Source organism: Podarcis filfolensis (assembly GCF_964270895.1).
Source record: "Podarcis filfolensis genome assembly, chromosome: 4".
Lineage (NCBI taxonomy): Eukaryota > Metazoa > Chordata > Lepidosauria > Squamata > Lacertidae > Podarcis > Podarcis filfolensis.
Genome location: NC_139607.1, coordinates 78,544,965 through 78,565,898, shown reverse-complemented (window position 1 = coordinate 78,565,898; position 20,934 = coordinate 78,544,965). Strand labels below are relative to the sequence as shown.

Below are 20,934 nucleotides of genomic sequence, written 5' to 3'. Positions count from 1 at the left end.
AGAGCCAGAATCAGTGCAAAGATTAATTTGGGCAACGATTGTATAAAAACTTCCAGTTCCATACAGTTTTGAGTGTCTGCACACTACAGATACAGATCGGTTTAAGGCTGCATTCTTATGCACCTATACCTGTGAATAAGGTCTCACTGAAGTCAATGTGCCTTACTTCTGAGTAGACAAATATTCATAGGATTGCTAAATCATTTGGTTTCCTTAGGAAATCCTGAGGGCTAGTTTTTAATTCCCAAGATTCTTTGCAGTAAGCTACTACAATTACACTAGTCTAAAAGCAATTGCTTGTTCTTAGGCTCTTTTTATAAATCTCCCCCCATAAGCACACATTTTCTGATCTTTAGCCAAATGATCAGTTCCTTAACTAGATGCATTAGCAGTAGCCTCCTGCCAACCTAGCGCTTTCCAGATGTTTCAAGCGACAACTCCCATCAGCCTCAGCAAGCATGGCCAGTGGTCAGGGGTGATGGCAGCTGGAATACAAAGCACCTGGGGGCACCAGCTTGGAGAAGGCCATTTCAGATAAAATACTTTCTTGTTCACTCTGTGCGCTATCAGATCAAGATAACAGAACTTCTCGTGAACTTTCACTTTGAGTTAATGTGAAGCCGACTCCAGGCCCAGACTCCTTGGCTGGAGGGCGGCTTTTGCTAACAGCAATAAGATAACCTCTCGCAAAAGGAGGAAAGTGAAAGTTCTCTGGTCAGTGAATTGCTATTACCATTTCCACCCAAGCAGCTATTAACTTTGACAAAGCAACTTTGTCCTGAGTAATTAGTCCCAGAAGTTATTACAGAGCCTGTCTTAAGCCACAACAGTCAGCTTCAGTGCAGTATCTCTCCAGCAAGCTTGCAGTCTTGCTGCTGCTGCTGGTTTGGAGAAAATACAGTCCTTTCATAGGGACTGTATGGAATACAGTTCCATAGCTGTCTGTGGCAGCTTTCGCCAACCACCTCTTCACATGTGCTGGAGCTGAGGATGAAGAGTTGTAGTCTAAAACATCTACAGGACACCAAGTGGGCAAAGTAAAAGGGCAATCTAAAGGTTACCCTAAAGCAAGGTGGTCCAACAACTCAGACCAAGTTACAGGTAGGTAGCTGTGTTGGTCTGCCATAGTCGAAACAAATAAACAAAAATCCTTCCAGTAGCACCTTAGAGACCAACTAAGTTTGTTACTGGTATGAGCTTTCGTGTGCATCTGAAGAAGTGTGCATGCACACCAAAGCTCATACCAATAACAAACTTAGTTGGTCTCTAAGGCGCTACTGGAAGGATTTTGTTTGTTTGTTTGTTTCAACTCAGACCAAGTGGGCCACAAGAGCACTTCATCAGAACCTGGGGGCCCCGCACTGTATTAAATTTCCATATTGTCAATCAAAGTGGTGCCCATAAAATGAATTACTGCTAGATGAGACTCTCCCTCCCCCACCACAAGTTCTCCACACAACTAGGGGGACTCAAAAGCCAGGAGCAGCATTTTGCTTCACGCTGTGTGGAAGAATCAGCCTGGCCCTCTCCCCAATATCTCTCTGGCACGTACTTGGAAAAGAGAAGTCGGCCACTTGGTTCATGCCAAGCTTTGGAAACACTCAGATGCAAGAGGAAGTAAGATTCTCACTGCTTCTGAGCATCTCCATAGTCCAGTAGGAAGCGAGGCCACAGCTTGCCTCCCCTGACACTTTGGTAGACAGGTCCAGTTAGTGGACATCGTAAATAATGGTCAACTACCAAAGCAGCTACATTTGGAAAGCTTCCTCCTTGCTCCCCCACCTTCCAAACTCCTGTTTGTTATAGCTACTGTACAAATCCTACCCTCCATCCAACAAATGTACTATGGCGGCCCAGGCTAGCCACATACACAAATTAAGAAATACAGAGATGTGGAAGAGGGGGCAATTGGGTACATTGGGCTGAGGAAAGAGTGCCCAGTCCGCTGCTCATTTCCCACGCTTCCAAAGCCCCCAAAATGCTATTTACAGTGTAGTCAATTATGACCCCAAACAATCTGCAACCTTCACGATCAAGGTGGGGTGGGGTGGAGCAGACATTACATAGGAGATAACATCAATCAGTCTCCTGACTTAAAAAATGGAATTTGCTAGTTAAGGCTGCAGTCTGAGTGAAGGAAGAGGGCAGGAAAAGATGTTATTATTACTAATTGGATTTATAACCAAGCTTTCAACCCAAAGGTTCCCCAAATTAATGAATGTTAGTTCATTAAAATAAAGCACAGCAATATCATGGACACAAAACCCCCCTAAAGAACATAAAACATTCCAACAGCACACATTGTATAAACCACCTGAATGGATGAGTCCCCAGATATTTTTCCCTCACAGGGAGACAGTGGCGTAGTGTGGGTTGTCAGCACCCGGGGCAAGGCAAGTAATTTGCGCCCCCCAACCCGTGGATTTGCGCCCCCTAACCCATGGATTTGCCCTAACCCCAGATGTTGCGCCCGGTGCGGCCGGCCCCCCCTGCACCCCCCACGCTACGCCACTGCAGGGAGATAAGCAACTGGGGGAAATAAATTCTGAGTGGGCAAACTGCAGGAAAGAGAAGTGGTGCCCACCCCACCACCTGCTGTTTCCTCACTCCTGATGGCAGTCAGGGTTCATTAAAAACCCTTTCAGAGACATATCACAATCTTCCCATGGACATCTAATTTGATCTATGGGGGAGAGGGGTGTGTGGATCACAGAGACTGAGAGGGAGCATTATAAGTCACCAAGGAACTCTCATAAAACCATCAGCATGAAAGCACCTCAGCACTTCATGATACTGCAAAGCAATATATGGCAAGAGGGGAAATAACATCCTAAATGTTAGCGATATGAAAAACTCGCCAGGTGTTGCTAACAACATATTTTATGCTGGGGGGGGGAGGAGGGAGGAGAGATGCCATTGAATGGCATTCTCTATACATACTGTCATTATAGAGCATATAAACCCAAGTGGCAGAAGCAGTTTTATCATCTCACTCTCTAATATTAATTTGCTCTGTGGCCCTGAGACAATTTCGATATTAAAAGGTTGCCCACCCAGAGGTGGAAGGTGAAGTTGGCAAAGAGTACCTGCCTCAGAGCAGCATCGAAAAGATTAATGACTTACATATTTGCCAAGCTCTCCGAAGATGAAAAGTGCGGTGCTAGTACAAAATTACACTTTACAGCACATTAACTGTGAACTAATTAGATGCACAGCTCTGGTTCCATCACAGGAGCTCAAAAGAGTTGTAAAAAGAAATGAGGAAGATTCTCCAGACCAGATGGAAGAAAAATGTTAAAGGGCTCAAGGAGAGACAAAATTAAGATTCTTGATTTTGAAAATGTTATTGACAAGGCTTTCTTTCCAGCAAGAAGATGACAAAGTTTTTTGGGGGTTTAGGGCCATCGCCGCTTAGGGGGAAACTGTCCACCATTGGAACGTGTTCCAAAAGTGTGGGGAGGGGGGCAGCACTTCTCTCTCTCTCTCTCTCTCTCTCTCTCTCTCCTTCTCTTCATTCAACCATCACTCATCTTCTCACTCACAAAAACACGCATTCCTCCACTTGCAAACACAGAAGTTCCCCCTTCTTGGCTGGCGTGCGCGTGCACACACACACACACACACACACACACAGGCTTCCACCTCCCCATTCCCCCCCCCCCATCTAGCCAACCAGCCTGTTCTGCTCCTGCCTTCTCTGTGTTGTAACGATTTCACTGGCAGAACCACTCCAGCCATCACTGGAGAGTGCAATCGGCACTACCAGAGGTTTGAAAAATGGCCAGCATTCCTACACACACACACACACAACCAAACCACAGAGTGTGGGCCAAGAATGGAGTTCCAAAGCACCACTCTATATCTGTGGCACACTATGCCTGACCCACACACAAGCAGGAATGCCTGCCTGCTGTGTGGTGGCGGCAGGTATGGCAGACTCTGGGGTTCCACATCGAGGAAGTGGAAGGGCCATGTGAGACCCAGACAGGTAGCTCACTTGTGCTCGGGATGGGAGCTTTAAATCCAGTTATTTCAAAAGAGCTTTAAGCACACCTAATCCTGTGTTGAACTGCAGCCCAAAACATTACATAGTGTCTACCCTGCAGGCAGCTACATTTTGCATTGCAGGCTTCACAGGTTCAACATGCTTATCCTGAACTGCAAGGTCTTGCTCTTTGTTTTCATGTGAACCAACCCTATCAAATGAATCAATTGAAACACTACCTAATAATTCAACAAGTCAATCCTTAAACAAAATATACAATTACATTAGGGTCTTTTTTTAAAAAAGTTTACAACAAATCCTCTTTTATCCACCATAGAAAGTGCTGTTGGGGGGGGACAGCATACAGTAAACATTACTGATTAATCCTCACTTTTGTATACCTAAGTGCATTGGTAGGCCAGGCTAATGAGGGATTTGGTTCACATTTAAAGGCGAATCTTCCTAACTCCTGAAAATATATGAACCAAATACAGTCATCCTTTGAAATTCAGACTTCTTTGAATTTTGCAATGCAGATCTCTAATCAAGCAATTCATACAAATTAGGTAAAGTGTGCATAAAAATGCATTATATTAGTGGATACTACTTGCAAAAACATTGCGTACAACAATGTGCGTGTAGGAGAAATTTGTGCTAAAATGCTGACCTTTTTTTAAAATGAAAGAATTTGCAAACTGATGTTGAAATTGAAAGACGTGCCCATTCTTAGGCCCAACAGAACAATTTAAGGAAAATAGCGCAAGATAAATAACAGTGGCATTTTATACAGTTGTATGCATCATAAAGTAGGTTAACTTATGGGAGTTTGTGGAATTGGCTGCCCCCTCCTCTCCTCTCCTCTGCCACCGTGAAAGCCTCTGCAGAGGTTTGGTGGCCCTTCCTGAACAACGAGGGGCAGGGTGTGGGGAGCTGTTGGGTGGAAGAACAGAAGGGAACCTTTCCTTCCATAAACCTCTTTAACTTAGGATCCAAGCCCAATTCCAGTTGATTCTCCAGCTCTCCCAATAGCCCTTAGCATCCCATCCTACATGATTCGGGAGGGAGACATAACCTTCCAGAGTGGCTTTTTTCAGGGGGAGGGATTCAGGTGGCTACAGAGGTGGAACAGGAGATGGGAGCCTTTTTTCCATTACGTTCCTTAAGTTAACTTACCTTAAATTCCAAGCAAAGATTGCCAATCATTATTATAGACTTTTTGCATTCAAGGCACCTGCCTGTCCTCTGTGTAAAGAAGAATCAGGTTTGTTCAGAATTATTTTAAAAATAATTGGCTCAGTTTCTGTATTTTCTTAAGCTTGTCTGGCCACAGGGCTTGCTTGCAGATGTGGTCACACAAAAATTGGGGAAGCTATGTAGGACCTCCACAGCTTATCCATGCAATTGCTCAAACAAGGTGTGTTGACAGCACTTCACCCATCCTGTGATTCTTAACTCCCTCTGCAACACAAACACGACCTTCCTGTTGCAAGAGTGGATAATTCAATTTACATATCAATATACAGTCGTACCTTGGTTTTCAAACGCCTTGGTACTTGTATGTTTTGGCTCCCCAACGATCGAAACCCAGAAGTGAGTGTTCCGGTTTTTGAACTTTTTTTGGAAGCTGAACATCTGATGCGGCTTCCGCTATTGTTTCCGGTGCGCCTGCGCAATCGGAAGCCAGTTGGAAGCCATGCCTTGGTTTCCAAATGTTTTGGAAATCGAACGGGCTTCCGGAATGCATTCTGTTTGAAAACCAAGCTGCGACTGTATAATAGTTCAACCCTGTAGGTAAGTTCTACTGAACCCAATGGGCTTATTTCTCAATAGCCACACATAAGATTGCACTGCATGCAAAATAAGTGCATCATTTCCTTGCTGAGGGAGTAGTGTCGCTGCTGCCCATCTGTCCACTTCCTGCAAGCAGGTATGCATCACAGACTTACTGGTGTACACAAGAAAGTCTGGTTAATACAGGAGTCACAGAATTACGAAACTCAAAGACCAGGGCATTTCAAAATGATGAGAGAACAGAAATGTGTCCAAACATGGTGATGCCTTGCCCTTTCCAGTAAGCAGGAACGACAATCAACCTGAGTTCAGGTGAGCAGCAGCACCACACTATCTGCTACTGATTGCACTGAAACATTAACAGCCATGCGCAGGTGCACCAAGACATCAAGGGCCTGATCCCAGTTCTGACATCACTCCTGTTTCAGCCTATTGCCTTTGAAACAGCTCAACCAAGGCAGTGCTTCGGGTGCTTCCAGACAATCTGTTTACTGAGCATTCATTCCTGATCTGTTTGCTACATTGGCTATTTAGTGAGCATTCACCCTGATTTGTTCGTGGAGATGCTAGGCGAAGTTGTGTCCAGCAACCCTATCCTTTCCAGTCCATTTCCCCATCACTTTCCTTACTGCAAAAAAGCCTGATGTTTTGAGAAAGCAGGTTTGTTGCGCAAGACCTCCCAAACAACTGTCATTGCGAATTTGCCAGTTTGTGATTGAATCCCACCCCAGCATAGCAACAGACTGAAAACACCATTCATGACTCTCTTCCCTGCTACCGCTTTGCGCAGCATCCTATGTACCATCAAGGACAGCAGCAAACCTGGGATGGTCAATTCTTGTAGAGATCTAACAACGGACACATCAGATCCTTCTTTAGCTGTGCCAATAAGAGTCAACAGGTATGGCCATGATAGAAGAACAGGAGAGGAGGGCTAGCCTTTAGACAAATTCTCTGTTCAGCTGTCAGCATTCTCCCCAAGGGAGTCTTCTTCATTTATAAGTAGTGCAAAGTGATATTCATGCCAAGTGGCATACAGAAACCAGCTGGGAGAAAGAGATAAGACGTTTTAAAGAGGAGATACGGAACACACTGTACTAAGTCAACTGAAAGTGTACAGAAATCATAAAGCTGTCATACACTGCAATGAAAAAGGTCCATGCGGCGTATTCAGTAAGGTTGTGACAATACCTCCCTGTATGCAACCTGAAATGGATAGTCTTCTTAACCTTTTGAAGGAAACACTTGTCATGCCAGCTTTAAGATTAAGAGCAAAGGCAGGTGGAACATTCTAAGAGCAGCTAAAGCAGTTTGAAAGCAACCTTGCCAGCGCAAAATAGCTTCTCCTTTATCCCAGGACGTGTGTACAAAAACAACACTTCTGCAAATTTTCAGCATGGTTCAGTTTGAACTGGAGAAAAGCTGGCCAAGGAGAATTCCTATTGGTGAAAATCCATGGCATTTACCTACACACCTCCCCTTTGCCAATCTCTAGAACGTGAAACACAAAGAAAAGCAAAGGATGGACAGCTGGAACAGCATTTTACTTGTTAGTACAGTCATACCTTGGAAGCCGAACGCCTTGGCTCCCAAACAAATCGGCTCCCAAACGATTGAAACCCAGAAGTAAGCATTCCGGTTTTCGAACCGTTTTCGGAAGCTGAACATCCGGCATGGCTTCCGATGGGCTGCAAGAAGCTCCTGCAGCCAATGGGAAGCCGTGCTTTGGTTTTTGAACGGTTCCGGGAGTCGGACAGACTCCCAGAATGCATTCCGTTCGAAAACTAAGGTACCACTGTATACATATTTAAGGCAAGTTCCATACTGCAGGGAGAAGGACCCCTGTGACCACTATTTTAAATGTTATGTCTGTGTCCACCCTAACACTTTAGGTATGTGGCAAAGTCAAGGCACTGTTGGGAAATCAGCATAGCAGGAAATATTTAGCCTGAGTTTCGCATTCTTTTTCACTAATTTCCAGCAAATACTCTTGTCCTGACGGGTAGGCTTTTGTCAGTGATACACCCCTTCCTGACCATTCTTTTACTGATGTATATTACATTTGTACTTAGCCCATCTTCCAAGTAGCTCAGATGGGATTGTTCCCTTTTAACCCTCACAAACACCCTGGAATGAAGTTTTGACCGGGAAAAGTCTTGTACTGAGAAAAAAATGTGGCGTTGGTTGGCCTCCTTCGTTCAAGTCAAAGGGTGATATTGAACTACTGAGAGTGGACCTATTGAAATGGATGAGTCTCACTTAGTCATGTTCATTTCAATGGGCCAACTGTTCAAAGGCTAGTCGAACACCACCTAAATACTTTACCAGTACTTTACAGTACTCAATACACTGGTACCTTGGTTCTCAAGCGGCTTAGTTGTCGAACAAATCGGCTCCCGAACGCCGCAAACCTGGAAGTAAGCGTTCCGGTTTGCGAACATTTCTCGAAAGCCAAATGCCCGACGTGGCTTCTGCTTGAGTGCAGGAAGCTCCAGCAGCCAATCGGAAGCCGCACCTTGGTTTTTGAATGGTTCCGGGACTCCTGGAACAGATTACCGTATTTTTTGCTCTATAAGACGCACTTTTTCCCTCCTAAAAAGTAAGGGGAAATGTGTGTGCGTCTTATGGAGCGAATGCAGGTTGCGCAGCTATCCCAGAAGCCAGAACAGCGAGAGGGATCGCTGCGCAGTGATCCCTCTTGCTGTTCTGTCTTCTGGGATTCAGAATTTTTTTTCTTCTTGTTTTCTTCCTCCAAAAACTAGGTGCGTCTTATGGTCTGGTGTGTCTTATAGAGCGAAAAATACAGTAAGTTCGAGAGCCAAGGTATCACTGTACTTAATTATTTAACTGATATTTCATTACAAGAATTTCATTCATAAAAAGATAAGAGTGAGAAAAAAAAGAAAGGAAAAAAGTCAGTGAGAATGAAAAAAATAAAGAAAAAATACTGTTACCAGATCTTAATACTTGATAATATACGAGGTAGTGATGCTGGAGATTTTTATAATGCACCTAAGGATGCACTTGTTTCATATGCATCTCTCTGGGTCATGTTGGGCCAGTCGCTGTCTCTAACTCTAAACCTACCTCGCAGGGTTACTGAAAGGGGGAGGGGGAGAACCACGTAGACCACCTGGAGTTCCTTAGAGGAAAAGGTGGGCTATAAGTGCAATGTAATAAATAGCTTTGCTTTTGGCATTAACCAGAGGAGTAATATGTATACAACCTCAGCGTAATCAGCGGAATTATGCAAAGGCCAGCTGAGAAGAGGAAGCTGAAGCCTGGAAACCAGCCCACAGTGGCAGCATAAAGACTATTGAACGTGACAAGTCCAAGAGTCCCCATCACGACCTCTAAGCAGGCGATGCAAGCAAATATAGCTCCTGTCAAAAAAAGAAAACACAAAAAATTAAAATAAAACACTTGTGCTATTCTCCATTTATTTGAAACATTTCTCAACCACCTTTTCTCAGAAGATTCCAGGGTGGCATTCCAGAGTGTTACTTAAACTATTCATGCAACTTATTAATAGGGTTAACCTTTTTTTATTTTTTTTAAAGCCCCAAATAATAAATAACAATGTAAAATAAAACTGACAAATCCACCCAACACCTCCTAACTCCCTTCGTAATTTAAGACATGACAACCGCGAACTATCCTTTCGCAACTTCAACTCACCTTGTTCATTAGGAAGAACTAATTTGGACAACATGGATCGAAGGACTGGAATGGGCATAGCTAGTAGCAGGGAAGGCACTCTCACTGTAAAACACAGAAGCCAGCAATATTATGAACAGGAGACTGAAATAGATGAAGCTGTACTGTAAAATACAACAAAGCAAAAGGAAACAGCCAAGATATTTTGATAGTCATATAGGGTTGTCTCCAACTAAGTCATACTCAGAGAAGATCCACTAAAATAGATGCATTTAAGTTACTCAAGTCTATTTCAATGGGCTTTCAATGGTTTGGTAAGGATTAATGTGAACCTAACCTGAAACAATATGCAAACCGAAATGCAAATGTATTTCAAAATTCATACTTTTCTGAATTTTGTGGTGCAGTTCTCAAACCAAGGAATGTCTATAAAATTGCATATATTCTTGAAAATAATGTAGTCCAGAAATTATTCTTCATGGTTGTGAGTACCACTTGTTTTCAAAACATCTACATAACTAGTATTCTTACCAAAAGTTCTGAATTTTCAGCGGTCTGGTACTGAACTCACCTAAAAACATAAGCAACGTAGTGGTGGCAAAGGCAGCCATGACGGCTCCTCCTACGTAAGAGAAGATCCCAAGGTAAACAAGGTAAAAGTCCTTTAGGTACTTGACAAGGACAAGGATTCCTAGAAAGCCAATCAGAGAGACAGCAGTAGATGCAGCCGAGCCGTATCCTATGTAGATGGCATTCCAGCAGAGCGGGGCGTTCAGTTCATAGATGGTGTAAAGAGAAAGCGCGCCGATCATTGTGAACAAGTAAGTCATGAATGTACAAAGCAGCAATGTGATCAGAGTCCGCTTCCTACAGGAAGAATTCCGAAATAAGTCATAAACTCCAGAAAAGGTTCCCTTGAGCTTTTCTTTCAGAGACTTTGGCTCAACCTCAGATACCCGGACCGTGTCATCCAAGAAACACATAACATACAAAATGTTGACCACCTGAAGCAGTGACATCATCACGTATGTCCAGGTAAAGCCCAAAGCTTTTAAAATGTAGCCTGAAGACAGTCCTCCCAATCCAGAAAACACTCCAAGGATGAAGTCGACCACTGCTATTCGGATGGTATTCTGCTTCTCATTCTCGCAAAGGTCAGCGATGAAGGCAAAGGCACCACCGAGGAAGGTTGCTATGCTTCCAAACAGCCCAGTAACGAAGGCCGAAATGAATAGGAGAGAGAGGGGCAGCGAGAAATAGGATATAGCGCAGAGGAAGATGCTGCTGACGAGACAGCCCACCATAGGAAGAACCAGCGATACTTTGCGCCCCCAGCGTTCGCCATTTGCTACGACGACAAAGGCTACCAAAATGCTGAGGGCACCCGCACACAGGTCTGTTTTCAAGATAAAAATAGACATCTTTTCTTGGACTTCCTGGAAGAAGAAAATAAACAGATTTAATATAAAGTAGCAGGGAGAGGCCTGCATTTTATGTTGTATTCTACGCTGTTTTATGCTGTTTTTAAGTCACATTTTAATCAATGTTTTATATTTGCTGTTAGCTGTTCTGAGCCCGGTTTTGAAACTGGGAAGGGCGGGGTATAAATAAAAATTTATTATTATTATTATTTATTATAACTGGCTTGTGGCATATTTTAATTAAAGATGTTTTAATGCTACGGTGGAATTGTTAGTGCATTTTAATTATGCATGGATTTTATAATTGGTTTTATAGTTGCAAACCACTTACAAGCCATTTTGGTATATGAGCAGTACATAAATTATTATTATTTAAAACATCATCGCCTTTCCCTCTTTCATACCTCAACATGCATGCATGTAGGAGAAAGTGTGCAGAGGGAAGGCCAAATTTTGATCAGCCCGAGCAACCACAGACACAAAAGAGCCCTGAAGTACCTTTTTAGGTCACATTCACACCATACATTTCAAACACAAGGTTTTCCCGGAAGAATCATTGGAACTGTAGTTCACCCTCGCAGAGCTACAATTCCCAGCACCCTTAACAAGCTACAGTTCCCAGGATTCTTTGGAGGAAGGTGTGTGCTTTAAATGGCGTGGATATGATTTTAACACATTTACAGCAGCATAAGCTTTTGTGGACTGGATTTTACATCACCCAGTGCATGAAATGCCAGTCGAAGCTGTACCTGTATCTGTGTATCTATTTACAGACGGGAGAAGAATTATAAATCACCAGGTTGAAATGCCACAAAATGCAAGGTGCCCATTACATTTCTGTGCAAAGCTCAAAGGTATCAAGCTCACAGAGAAAGCACCGACAAGCAAAGAAAGCACAGAGGTTATCTCGCACACACTTGAACTTTGCGTAGAGATGTTGCAGACTATGCCTTTTGTGACCGTCGGCCCTTCTGTAAACGATTCTCTCTCCTTGAGAGTGGCAAAAAAACACTTGCCGACTGAAGATACGCTTGATGTGTCTGCTCTGAGAGACAGAGTAGGACCTTGGGGCAGATGTTCAGGCCCCCCTCACTCAGCAGACTCAACAGGAGGCCCCACCCGAAGCCGCAGGACTGTTGTTTCCTATGATCGTGTTGTTGTTTTTCTGTTTTTCTTAACACTAAAGGACCTTTAACTTCCTCTGGGCAAGATGATAACATGGCAATGCTCTGTCTAGATGGAGTAGCGGGGAGGAGAGGCAGAAGGCCCAACACTAAGCAAATGTTGCAAGAATCCCAGCTGGTACAAGATGACCCTAGTGCTTGACGTTGTGTGCAATCCAGAGAAAAAAACCATGAGCCTTGAATGCACTTATTTAAAGAAGTCAATAGGACTTTGCCACGTCAGCTTGGGTTGCACACAGCCATGTTTTCACATGAGGTACATGCTGATCACTCCAGATAATGAGGGAGAGTTACCAAAACATATGCTGTATATAAATTAAACACAGCACTCCAATACTTAAGTCAGGCGCACAAGAAAGTAAATGAGAAGCACCTGGATTAAAAGCAGCTTAGTTTCAGCAAAGCCAATGAAGTATTGCACTGTGACACTAGCTGAAGATTTGGCCCACAAGTCTATAATCTGAAGATACACGTTTCACTCTAGGGCACAGTTTGTGAAGCAAATAAATAGAACTTACAACAAAAACTTAAACAGGGAGGAGTCGTCAACTTATATAAAGATTAAATTAAGGGATAGAGCATTGTGAGGCAAAACAAGATGCAAGGAAGGGAGCACTGCTGGTAAACCCTATTATTAATGAAAGCATTTTCCACAATCCGCAACCAGTCTAGCAAGCAGAATGCCTGCATTGCATACTAAACAGTGTACAGTGGTACCTTAGCTATAGAACAAATTGGCTCTCGAACGCCGCAAACCCAGAAGTGAGTGTTCTAGTTTGCGAACGTTTTTTGGAAGCCGAACGTCCGATACGGTTCCCGATTGAGTGCAGGAAGCTCCTGCAACCAATTGGAAGCTGCGCCCTGGTTTTCGAACGGACTCCCGGAACGGATTAAGTTCGAGAACCAAGGCACCACTGTATCAGTGTAAGATCCCCCACTTTAGCTATAAAGATATTTGTTCAAGCAGGCCAGCCACCAGGAAGCACCACAGTCTGGTCTAATGAATTCTGAGCTTCTTTGTAATTAAAGATGAATCCAGTTCTAACACAGTACAAAAGATATTTGAATGCAAATGCTAGGAAGCCTTCTTAAAAACACCCCTCTAAAATCCTTGATCCTGAACCACCCCTAAAATGAGTGACCAACACTGACCATTTTCAAGTTCCAAAGCAATCAGTGAATTGGAGATATACAACTTCTCTGTTTTTAAAGTTCAGCCCGCCTTGGATGGGGTAGCCCTCCTCCTGAAAAATCAGGTTGCGGTCTGGCAGTACTCCTGGATGAAGATGTCTAAAGAGTACTGTGGCCAGGGGTGCTTTTGTCCAGCTTAGGTTGGTGCACCATCAGCAAAAGTGTCACATCCAGGTTGGATTATTGCCATGTGCTCTCAATGGGAATACATTTGAAGAGTCCACACAAAGTTCAGTCGGTGAGCCTACTGAAACACCCTCTTAAAGCTGCCAGAGCCCCGTTCTTTTCTTGCACCTGGTCCTCCCAGCTCTGACTGTTCTAGCAGCTGACAATTCATTGACTGTCATTTAATTCAAGTGACGTTTTCTTTGCAACGCTCTCTCCCAGTGGGCACAACCCAAACATATGCATTTTAAATTTTTCATTAAAGTTTGTGGAACTTAAGAGCATAAATCTCTCACAGCGATAGAGACTAGCAGTCCAATCCTACCAATTTTCACTCAGAGTTTACCCAGTGTAAACTCAGATGTTTACACCAAACCCATTGAGTTCAGTAAAGATTACTCCCAAGAAAATGAGAGTAGGAGCTTTCTGGATAGAAATCAGTAGACTTGTGCTGTCCATTTAACTATGCCTGGTATGCACCCAATGAGAACTCTGAGCTTACCTTTTGCTTCAAGAAAGTTGGATCGCTTTGGTTCACATGGCAATGAGAAGCATTGTCATTATCGAAGGTAGAATTGGTGGTCTCCTCCCAGAGCTTCCGATACACATACTGCTGCATCAACGGCATGGAATATAAAAACATGAACAAGGCAACCACAGGTTCCACTACCATAAATTTCTTCATGCTTGAATCTGAGTTTTAATTCTGTTTCAGAAAAAAAAGAATGTATTAGTCTTCTGGAAAGGACATCAAACTGGCTCATCAAACTGGGAAGGTACCTGCACACCTGCAGTCCCACAACAGGTGATGAGTCAAGCAATAAAAAACACTGCAACCCTGATGGTTTGGTGCGCTGTTACCAAAAGGGGTGGATCCTCTGTAATTCCTTGTTAAATTATGAAAGAGCCATTTAACATGCTCTGACTCACATTTGCTCTAACCTACACTGCTAAGATGGGGTTTTCAAATGAGCTTAGCACAAGGGAGTTATATTTTTTAATAACTTCTACTGGGTTTGGGGGTATATGGAATGTAGTACCTCTGGTGGCAGACACATCACGCTCCTTCTGAGGTAGTTTATCACCTTTGGTCCTCACCCTGCACTCAGCTCTCACCTGTGATTTCCAGAAGCTGTCAGCGTGCAATAGGGGTCGCTCCCCAGGAAATGGCTCCGACTGGCCGGCTAATCCAGATGAGGGCAGCTGATGGCTTTCAAACCCTCGGTGAGTTACGGACTTCCACTGCATGTGAAGACAGGCTCCAGCAGATTGAGCAGACAAGAGTAATAGTGAGTCCAACAGTCAAGAAGGTAGGTGGTTTCTGCTCATGCTGTAGGGGGAAGTGAGGGGGCAGATGGGGCTCATCAACCTGGGAAGGTACCCTAGCTAGGATAAGGAAAACTCTGGCCCTAAACTTCCACTGCCTTGTGCGGTATCTTCGGGAAAAGAAAAGGAGTCCCTAAGATGGTTGGATGGCCTTGTACGCCTCCTCCTTGCAACTCCTGCAGCCAAACTGCTTTCCTTTGGGCCATATCAGTGAGGCTGAGAGGAGGGTCTTGTCATCTGGGCAGCACAGGACCTCCATACACAATGCCCAGGCTTGTGCCTCAGGGAGGTCACTTTGGTGCAGCAAATGCAAGTTTGACTTCACCCCTGGAGGTGCACTCCATTGTCTCTCAAAACAGACACATGCCAACAACCTACTGTGTCATTTTATCCATTTTCCTGCTTTGCAATTTTGGTTTCTGTTTTTCTGTCTTGAGAAACATAATTAGACAATGCAACCAATGCTTTTATTTTCTGGCAGTACACAACGGTACACAGTATTGCCACCTTTTTCGCAAGAGAAGGAGGCAGGAGGCCTCTTGGACCCCGTCAGAGCACCGCGCCTCCTTCCCTAAGCTGGGAAAATGCTTCCTGGGCTTGGGGAAGGAGGCGTGAGCCCATGTCCCGGCAGAATCGTGGATGGTATGACCCTGTGGCGATAATAGGCACGCACAGTCAGGTATTAAGAGTACAGAACAAGGTACAGAGTTGCAGCAAGTCCTTTAATTATCACGCATAATGTAATAACTACATACCAATATTTTAATGACGTTCCAGTAAAGCATACAACTGTTTTACATGTATTTGTTTTTCCTGACTCCCAAGGAAGTTTTCCATCCAGGGCAACCGCCCAGAGTATCAGCACCTTTCCCCCCAGAAATAAAGCACTTTAAGAACAACTGCAGTACTGGTTGAGTGACCTGGTTAAAAGAGGGGACAGGGCTCCCGAATCTTTAAAAGTTGTGTTTCAGCATGTATGCCTTTTATGAAAAATTATGGCCTTTTCCAGATGGCCTGTTTATTCAGCATTCATTCTGATTTGCTTGCAGGACAGTTAAAAGACAATGAATTATAAGGCAGTGGAGAACTCATATAGCTACTGTCACCCCAGCGAGAGTTACCCTGTCTGGTCTTTAACTGTAATAAAGATTGATTGAGGGTTTTTTGTTATCTATCACAGCTTCCCAATGAATTTGGTGTGGGCTAGAGACTTGTTTCAGGGCACAAAAGCCCAGCTCCTTGTTCACGTTTATAGCAGCAGGTATTGGTGTGTACGTGTGTGCACACACATTCTACTCTTGAGAGGGTCTTCCAGAAAAATAAAGTGTTGGGCCAAACACAATGCCAGCACTTCTCATAGAAGGCAGCTGTCCAGCAGCAAATGTGTATGTTTTTTCCTCCCAGGATGCAAGCTCTAGTTTCTTATTCCTCTGGATTGGCCTAAGAGACACCACAATTTAATGGGCATTGTACAAAGACAAAACTTTGGGATACACGCCGATGATGCATTTTCCAAAAAGTTTATTCCAAGGCAGGAATTATGCTAATACCAAGATTATACTCCATTGGAAAAAGCACAAGTTCTTACAGTCTAAGGCCCAGAACTGCTTAACAGTACTGTACTGGTCCACACTCAAAGACATGTTACTATTTCTGCCTCAAGTGTCTTAGAGTCACCCAATCAGCTAGAAAGGGGAGCTTTTAAGCCACAATATGCTCCAAAGCTAAGCATTTAGGAACACTGGAAACACTAGGTGCTTCAGTTTCAGAAGAATGGTGTGCAACTTCTGTTATGTTCATTGGAACTTCTAGGGAAACACAAGTCACTCTGAAAGATATTGGACCACTCCAAATCATTTGCCCACGTATGTGCACAGACTATGGTAAAAAAAAAAGGTAAAGGGATCCCTGACCATTAGGTCCATTCGTGGCCAACTCTGGGGTTGCGGCGCTCATCTCGCTTTATTGGCCGAGGGAGCCGGCGTACAGCTTCCGGGTCATGTGGCCAGCATGACTAAGCCACTTCTGGCAAAACCAGAGCAGCGCACGGAAACACCGTTTACCTTTATGCCGGAGGTATTTATCTACTTGCCTATTTATCTACTTGCACTTTGACGTGCTTTCGAACCTAGCTAAAAGGCAACACCTGCGCATCTGCATTGATTGTTGCAATGTGTCCCTAATTATTATTATTGTATAAGAATACAAGAATAATAATAATTAGGAATAACTATAAGATTAATGTGTAATCTTAGAATGTTGTACAACCTTAGAAGGGGCATGGCTGTGACAATTGCCACTGCAACTCCTTTCTGGAAAACACACCTGGGAAGATGCATTTTAGAAAAAGAATGACTATCACTGTTTTAAATAAACAAAGCTTGGTCAGCTTCATTCGGACTTCATCTAGGAAAACAAGGAAGGTGAAGTAAAGCTCAACTGGTTCTTAAGGTCATGTGTATCTCTCACATGACACTGCAAACAAAACAAAACCCACCAAAACAAAAATCACACTCGTCAGTTATTTAGCCTTTGCGCAACTGTCTGCTTGGCGGCTCGAAAAACCTTAAATGCCTGCCTTTTTGAGCCACAGGTCAACAAACTGCAGAGCGGTACCCGTTCACCTGCAGCAACCTTGCAAGTCACCCCCTGCGTGTCAGATTGCCAGAAACTTGTGCCTATTTGTTTTCTCCTCCCCTCCAGTCAGTTGTAAGTGGGGCGGAGGGGAAATGTTATTTTATCCCCCCCCCCCCAAGCATCTTGTCGCCTGCAGCCTAGTTTATACAGTATTGCAAAGTGGCTCGACTTCGGCTGCCGTGCAAACGAACGAACGGCCGCGCGCTCTGTGCAAGCAAGAAGATGCTCGGGTATTTTTGCAGTGCTTTTTTCCGGGGGGACGCAGGGGTACACCCCCCTAAACATTTTGTGAATCTAAGTTTGGCGTCACTGAGGGGCAGTATTTCAATATGAGTAGGAAAATGAGGGTACCCCTAAACATTTTTTAAAGAAAAAAAGCACGGCGGTATTTGAAAGCAAACAATGTGGCGCAGGCAAGCAGCTCCCCGAATTCCTCCCCGTGACCCGGAGTTATTGTGCAGGCGTTTGCCCCTCCGCTCCCGATATCGCGCGCGCCCGCAGGCAGCACCGGGGAATGACGGCGGTGCTCGCGCAGGGGCGGGCGCGCGCAAACTGTGCTCCAGCGCCGCCCTACTCGCCATTCGCTTACCTCCGACCACACGCAGCCCCACCTCTCCCGCTTCCCCAGCACCTACTACGTCTCCATGGCCTGTTGCAGAAGAAGGAGCGCCGCCTCTCCATTAGGGAGACAAGCGCTACCTGCCCTCGGCTCCCCGCGCGCTCCTCGCTCACGCGAGGCCCTGTTTATTGGCTCCCAATGCTTGAGAGAGAAGCCCTCACGCAAGGACAGCGGCGATTGGCCCGCCGACGTGTCACTCGAATCCGCAGGAGCCCGCCTCGCGCCTGGTCTTCTTGTGCCGCGCATGCCCGGTCTGTGGAGGCGGCCGCGCGGCTTTGGTAAAGTCTGGGCTTGGCTGGCTTGGGGCGGCGAGAGTCCAAAGGCTGCGCGAGGACGCCCCGGGAGATCGTAGCGCATGGGCGCTCCTGGCGTTATGCAATAGGCCGTCTCTCCCACCTCGTTTCCACAGTCGCTAATTCCTACCTACGGCGCAATTCAGAAGGAGAGGGAATAGATAGTTGCCCCGAAGTAACCTCAGACAACATGAACTGTCGCAAGCCAATTCGCAATCGTGCAGTAAAAACAGCTAAAGTAGGGGGGTGGTTTTTTAAAAAAAATAGTGCTCTCTGTATTATTATTATTATTATTAATAAATTTGTCTACTTCATTTGTAGATCACAGGGCAGTTCACAAGATAAAAACACAAAACACAAACTAAAAAGAACACACACAAACCAATAACTCCTCCTCGTAACCTGGTGTTAAGCTGGATAGCTCACCTTCTGTGTTGGTACCAAAAACTTGAACTCTGCCCTCTAGCAGTTTGACAGCCAGTATAGATCTCACAGACAATATTATTATTTTGGAATGCCCTCCCATCATATGTCAAACAGAAAAACAATTATTTGCCTTTTAGAAGACATCTGAAGGTAGCCCTATTCAGGGAAGTTTTTAATGGTTAGTGTTTTACTGTGTTTTTAATATTCTGTTAGGAGCCGTCCAGAGGGGCTGTGGCAACCCAGTCTGATGGGCAGCATATAAATGATAAAATTGTTACTCTGTTATATGCTGGTTATATGCCCCCCCACAAGCAGCCTGCCAGCGGAAGTGTCCAGAGTGCATTCAAGTAATCCAACCTTAAAGCTATGACTTTATGCACAACTGTGGTCAAGCTATTAATCCAGAAAAGGCTGTAGCTGTCTTAACAAGCAAAGCTTGGTAAAGGCACTCCTTGTCTGCCTTAGGCCTCTAGCCATTTCTAGAATGACAAGCATGAGATTAATACAAATACATTTCACATGCTCATGCAAGCTGAAACAAAGACAACTTTGTGGTGTCTCAAAGGCGGTTTATCCCATAGAATTTTCAGTCTGTTTTATTTCTTGGAAGTAGCAACTTGACATGATCCAAAAATCCTCATTTGTTTTAGAAAGAAAATCCTCAGAATAAGTTACACATGGAACTACATACGTGCAGATATTTTTTTAAAAAAATAATAGAGCTGTTGGGGGGGTTGTTCTAACGGATCAGTAATATAGAAGCAGCTGTAAAATATGAGAAAAGAAGATTCATAGAGATGCATCTAGCATCTTCATTGTATAGCTTCTCCCATATGCTGATTGTGCACCTCTTATTATGCCATAATGAATTTGAGTTTTTAAGGTGCCGCAAGTCTCTGTTGTTTTTACTAACCCAGCTATGCCTCTAGTAACTTATTCTGAGTGACTTATCATCATGGCTACAGAAATACAACTGGATTTGCTTCTGCTGCCTTGATGGTAAAAGCATATTTAACTTGGGGAATGATCATCATTTTGTTCTAGAAAGAATAATATATTTTTAAAGTAGAAATAATGAAATGAGCATTTTGGTGAATTTGTATGTGTGGGGCTGGCTGATGACTAAAATATTTTTAAGAGAGAAAATGTGGCAACCAGCATCAGCCCATGGTGACCCTGGTACTGTTGCAGGCCTTGCTTGTCACTTGGCTCATCATCTGCAGCTCTCCAGCAGATCATTTGGTGGGTCCTGGAATTTGCCCCAGCCCTACCTGCACCACTGAAAAGAGTGCTAAAAATGTGTTTATAGAGCAGAGGGAGAAAGCTTTTTTGCTGAGTGCCACTTTGCTTGCTCCTGCTGTTTCATCAGTTTTGAGATTTACAGGTGGTCATTTTTCCATAGCTGCTTGCTAATTATTCTGCTGCTATTCAGCCATTTGAAGTTGGTTCTTCACACTCTATTTCCCATTGCAATACATATGTTTACTCTAAAGTGTTCTTCAGGCTGCATAAAAAGTATGAAAATATATTGTAAGCATGGGCCACAGTCCTGATAGAATAACTGTATTATTGTACTATTGTGTGCCCAGCAGTTCCTTTGTTTGTGAGTGTGGTTGCCTTTGCAAAATATAGGCTTCCTCTTGCCACGCCACAGCACAGATATACTGCCTGGCAAATGGCTAATGAAACTCAGAGGTAAAGGCTGCTACTCAAAGCCAATCAACAGAAGTCCATTTGCAGGAGTACAGCATACAGGTCTTGAAATGCACCAGAGGCAGCCACCTGGATTGTGTCCATGAAGCCTTGTCATCTTGCATTTTTGTTCATGCCAATACCAACACTGCATTAAACCTGAGCTTCTTCTTGTGACCTAAGTGGTGTTCATGCTTGTCTCCTGTTTTTGTTTTGCTCTGTTATAAAAACCACTGTCGGTAAGCAGAATCCGATTCAGTGATTGATGGCTTGCATGCTTTACGTCTTGTATAGTATTTTGTGCATATTGCTTCTCACTTTCTTTGTGGTTGGTAAGAGGTTCCAGGGGCAGATACCATGAGTTCTGTTTCCTTTCAGGATGACAGCACCGAAATCTTATGCCTTTGGTCCTCAAAATGGCACCCATGGTATTTCTGTATTATGGAAAGCCACAAGGTACAGCTGGCACAAGCACTTTACAACTTGTTTAAAACACACCTTGCCCTGGTCTTTGGAAGAGAAGTACGCATTTATACTTGTCCTCCTT

At 44.1% G+C, this 20,934-nt stretch overlaps 1 protein-coding gene across 3 annotated transcripts; it reads right to left on the bottom strand.

The window, feature by feature from the left end:
• Window positions 1-929: 929 nt before the first annotated feature.
• Window positions 930-18,176, bottom strand: SLC46A3 (solute carrier family 46 member 3). Of its 3 annotated transcripts, none has more exons than XM_083609210.1 (8): window positions 16,849-18,176; window positions 14,511-16,709; window positions 13,897-14,100; window positions 10,005-10,869; window positions 9,455-9,538; window positions 9,003-9,159; window positions 2,513-6,822; window positions 930-2,344 (listed from the first exon to the last, which is right to left on the bottom strand). In XM_083609210.1, exons 3-7 carry the CDS (start codon window positions 14,077-14,079, stop codon window positions 6,735-6,737), a joined length of 1,377 nt encoding a protein of 458 aa, XP_083465336.1. In that variant the 5' UTR covers window positions 14,080-14,100; window positions 14,511-16,709; window positions 16,849-18,176; the 3' UTR covers window positions 930-2,344; window positions 2,513-6,734. The 3 variants fall into 3 exon arrangements, with proteins under 3 accessions (XP_083465336.1, XP_083465338.1, XP_083465337.1); XM_083609212.1 differs by having other exon boundaries at window positions 14,511-14,653; window positions 17,947-18,155; XM_083609211.1 differs by having other exon boundaries at window positions 14,511-14,724; window positions 17,947-18,115.
• Window positions 18,177-20,934: the final 2,758 nt, after the last annotated feature.

Coding starts and splice junctions, on each gene's coding strand:
- SLC46A3 (XM_083609210.1), bottom strand. CDS start 14,079: ATGAAGAAATTTATGGTAGTGGAACCTGTGGTTGCCTTGTTCATGTTT. Junction 9,539..10,004: donor TACGTTGCTTATGTTTTTAG/GTGAGTTCAGTA, acceptor TGTGTTTTACAG/TGAGAGTGCCTTCCCTGCTA. Junction 6,823..9,002: donor ATTCCGCTGATTACGCTGAG/GTTGTATACATA, acceptor TCTTTCTCCCAG/CTGGTTTCTGTATGCCACTT.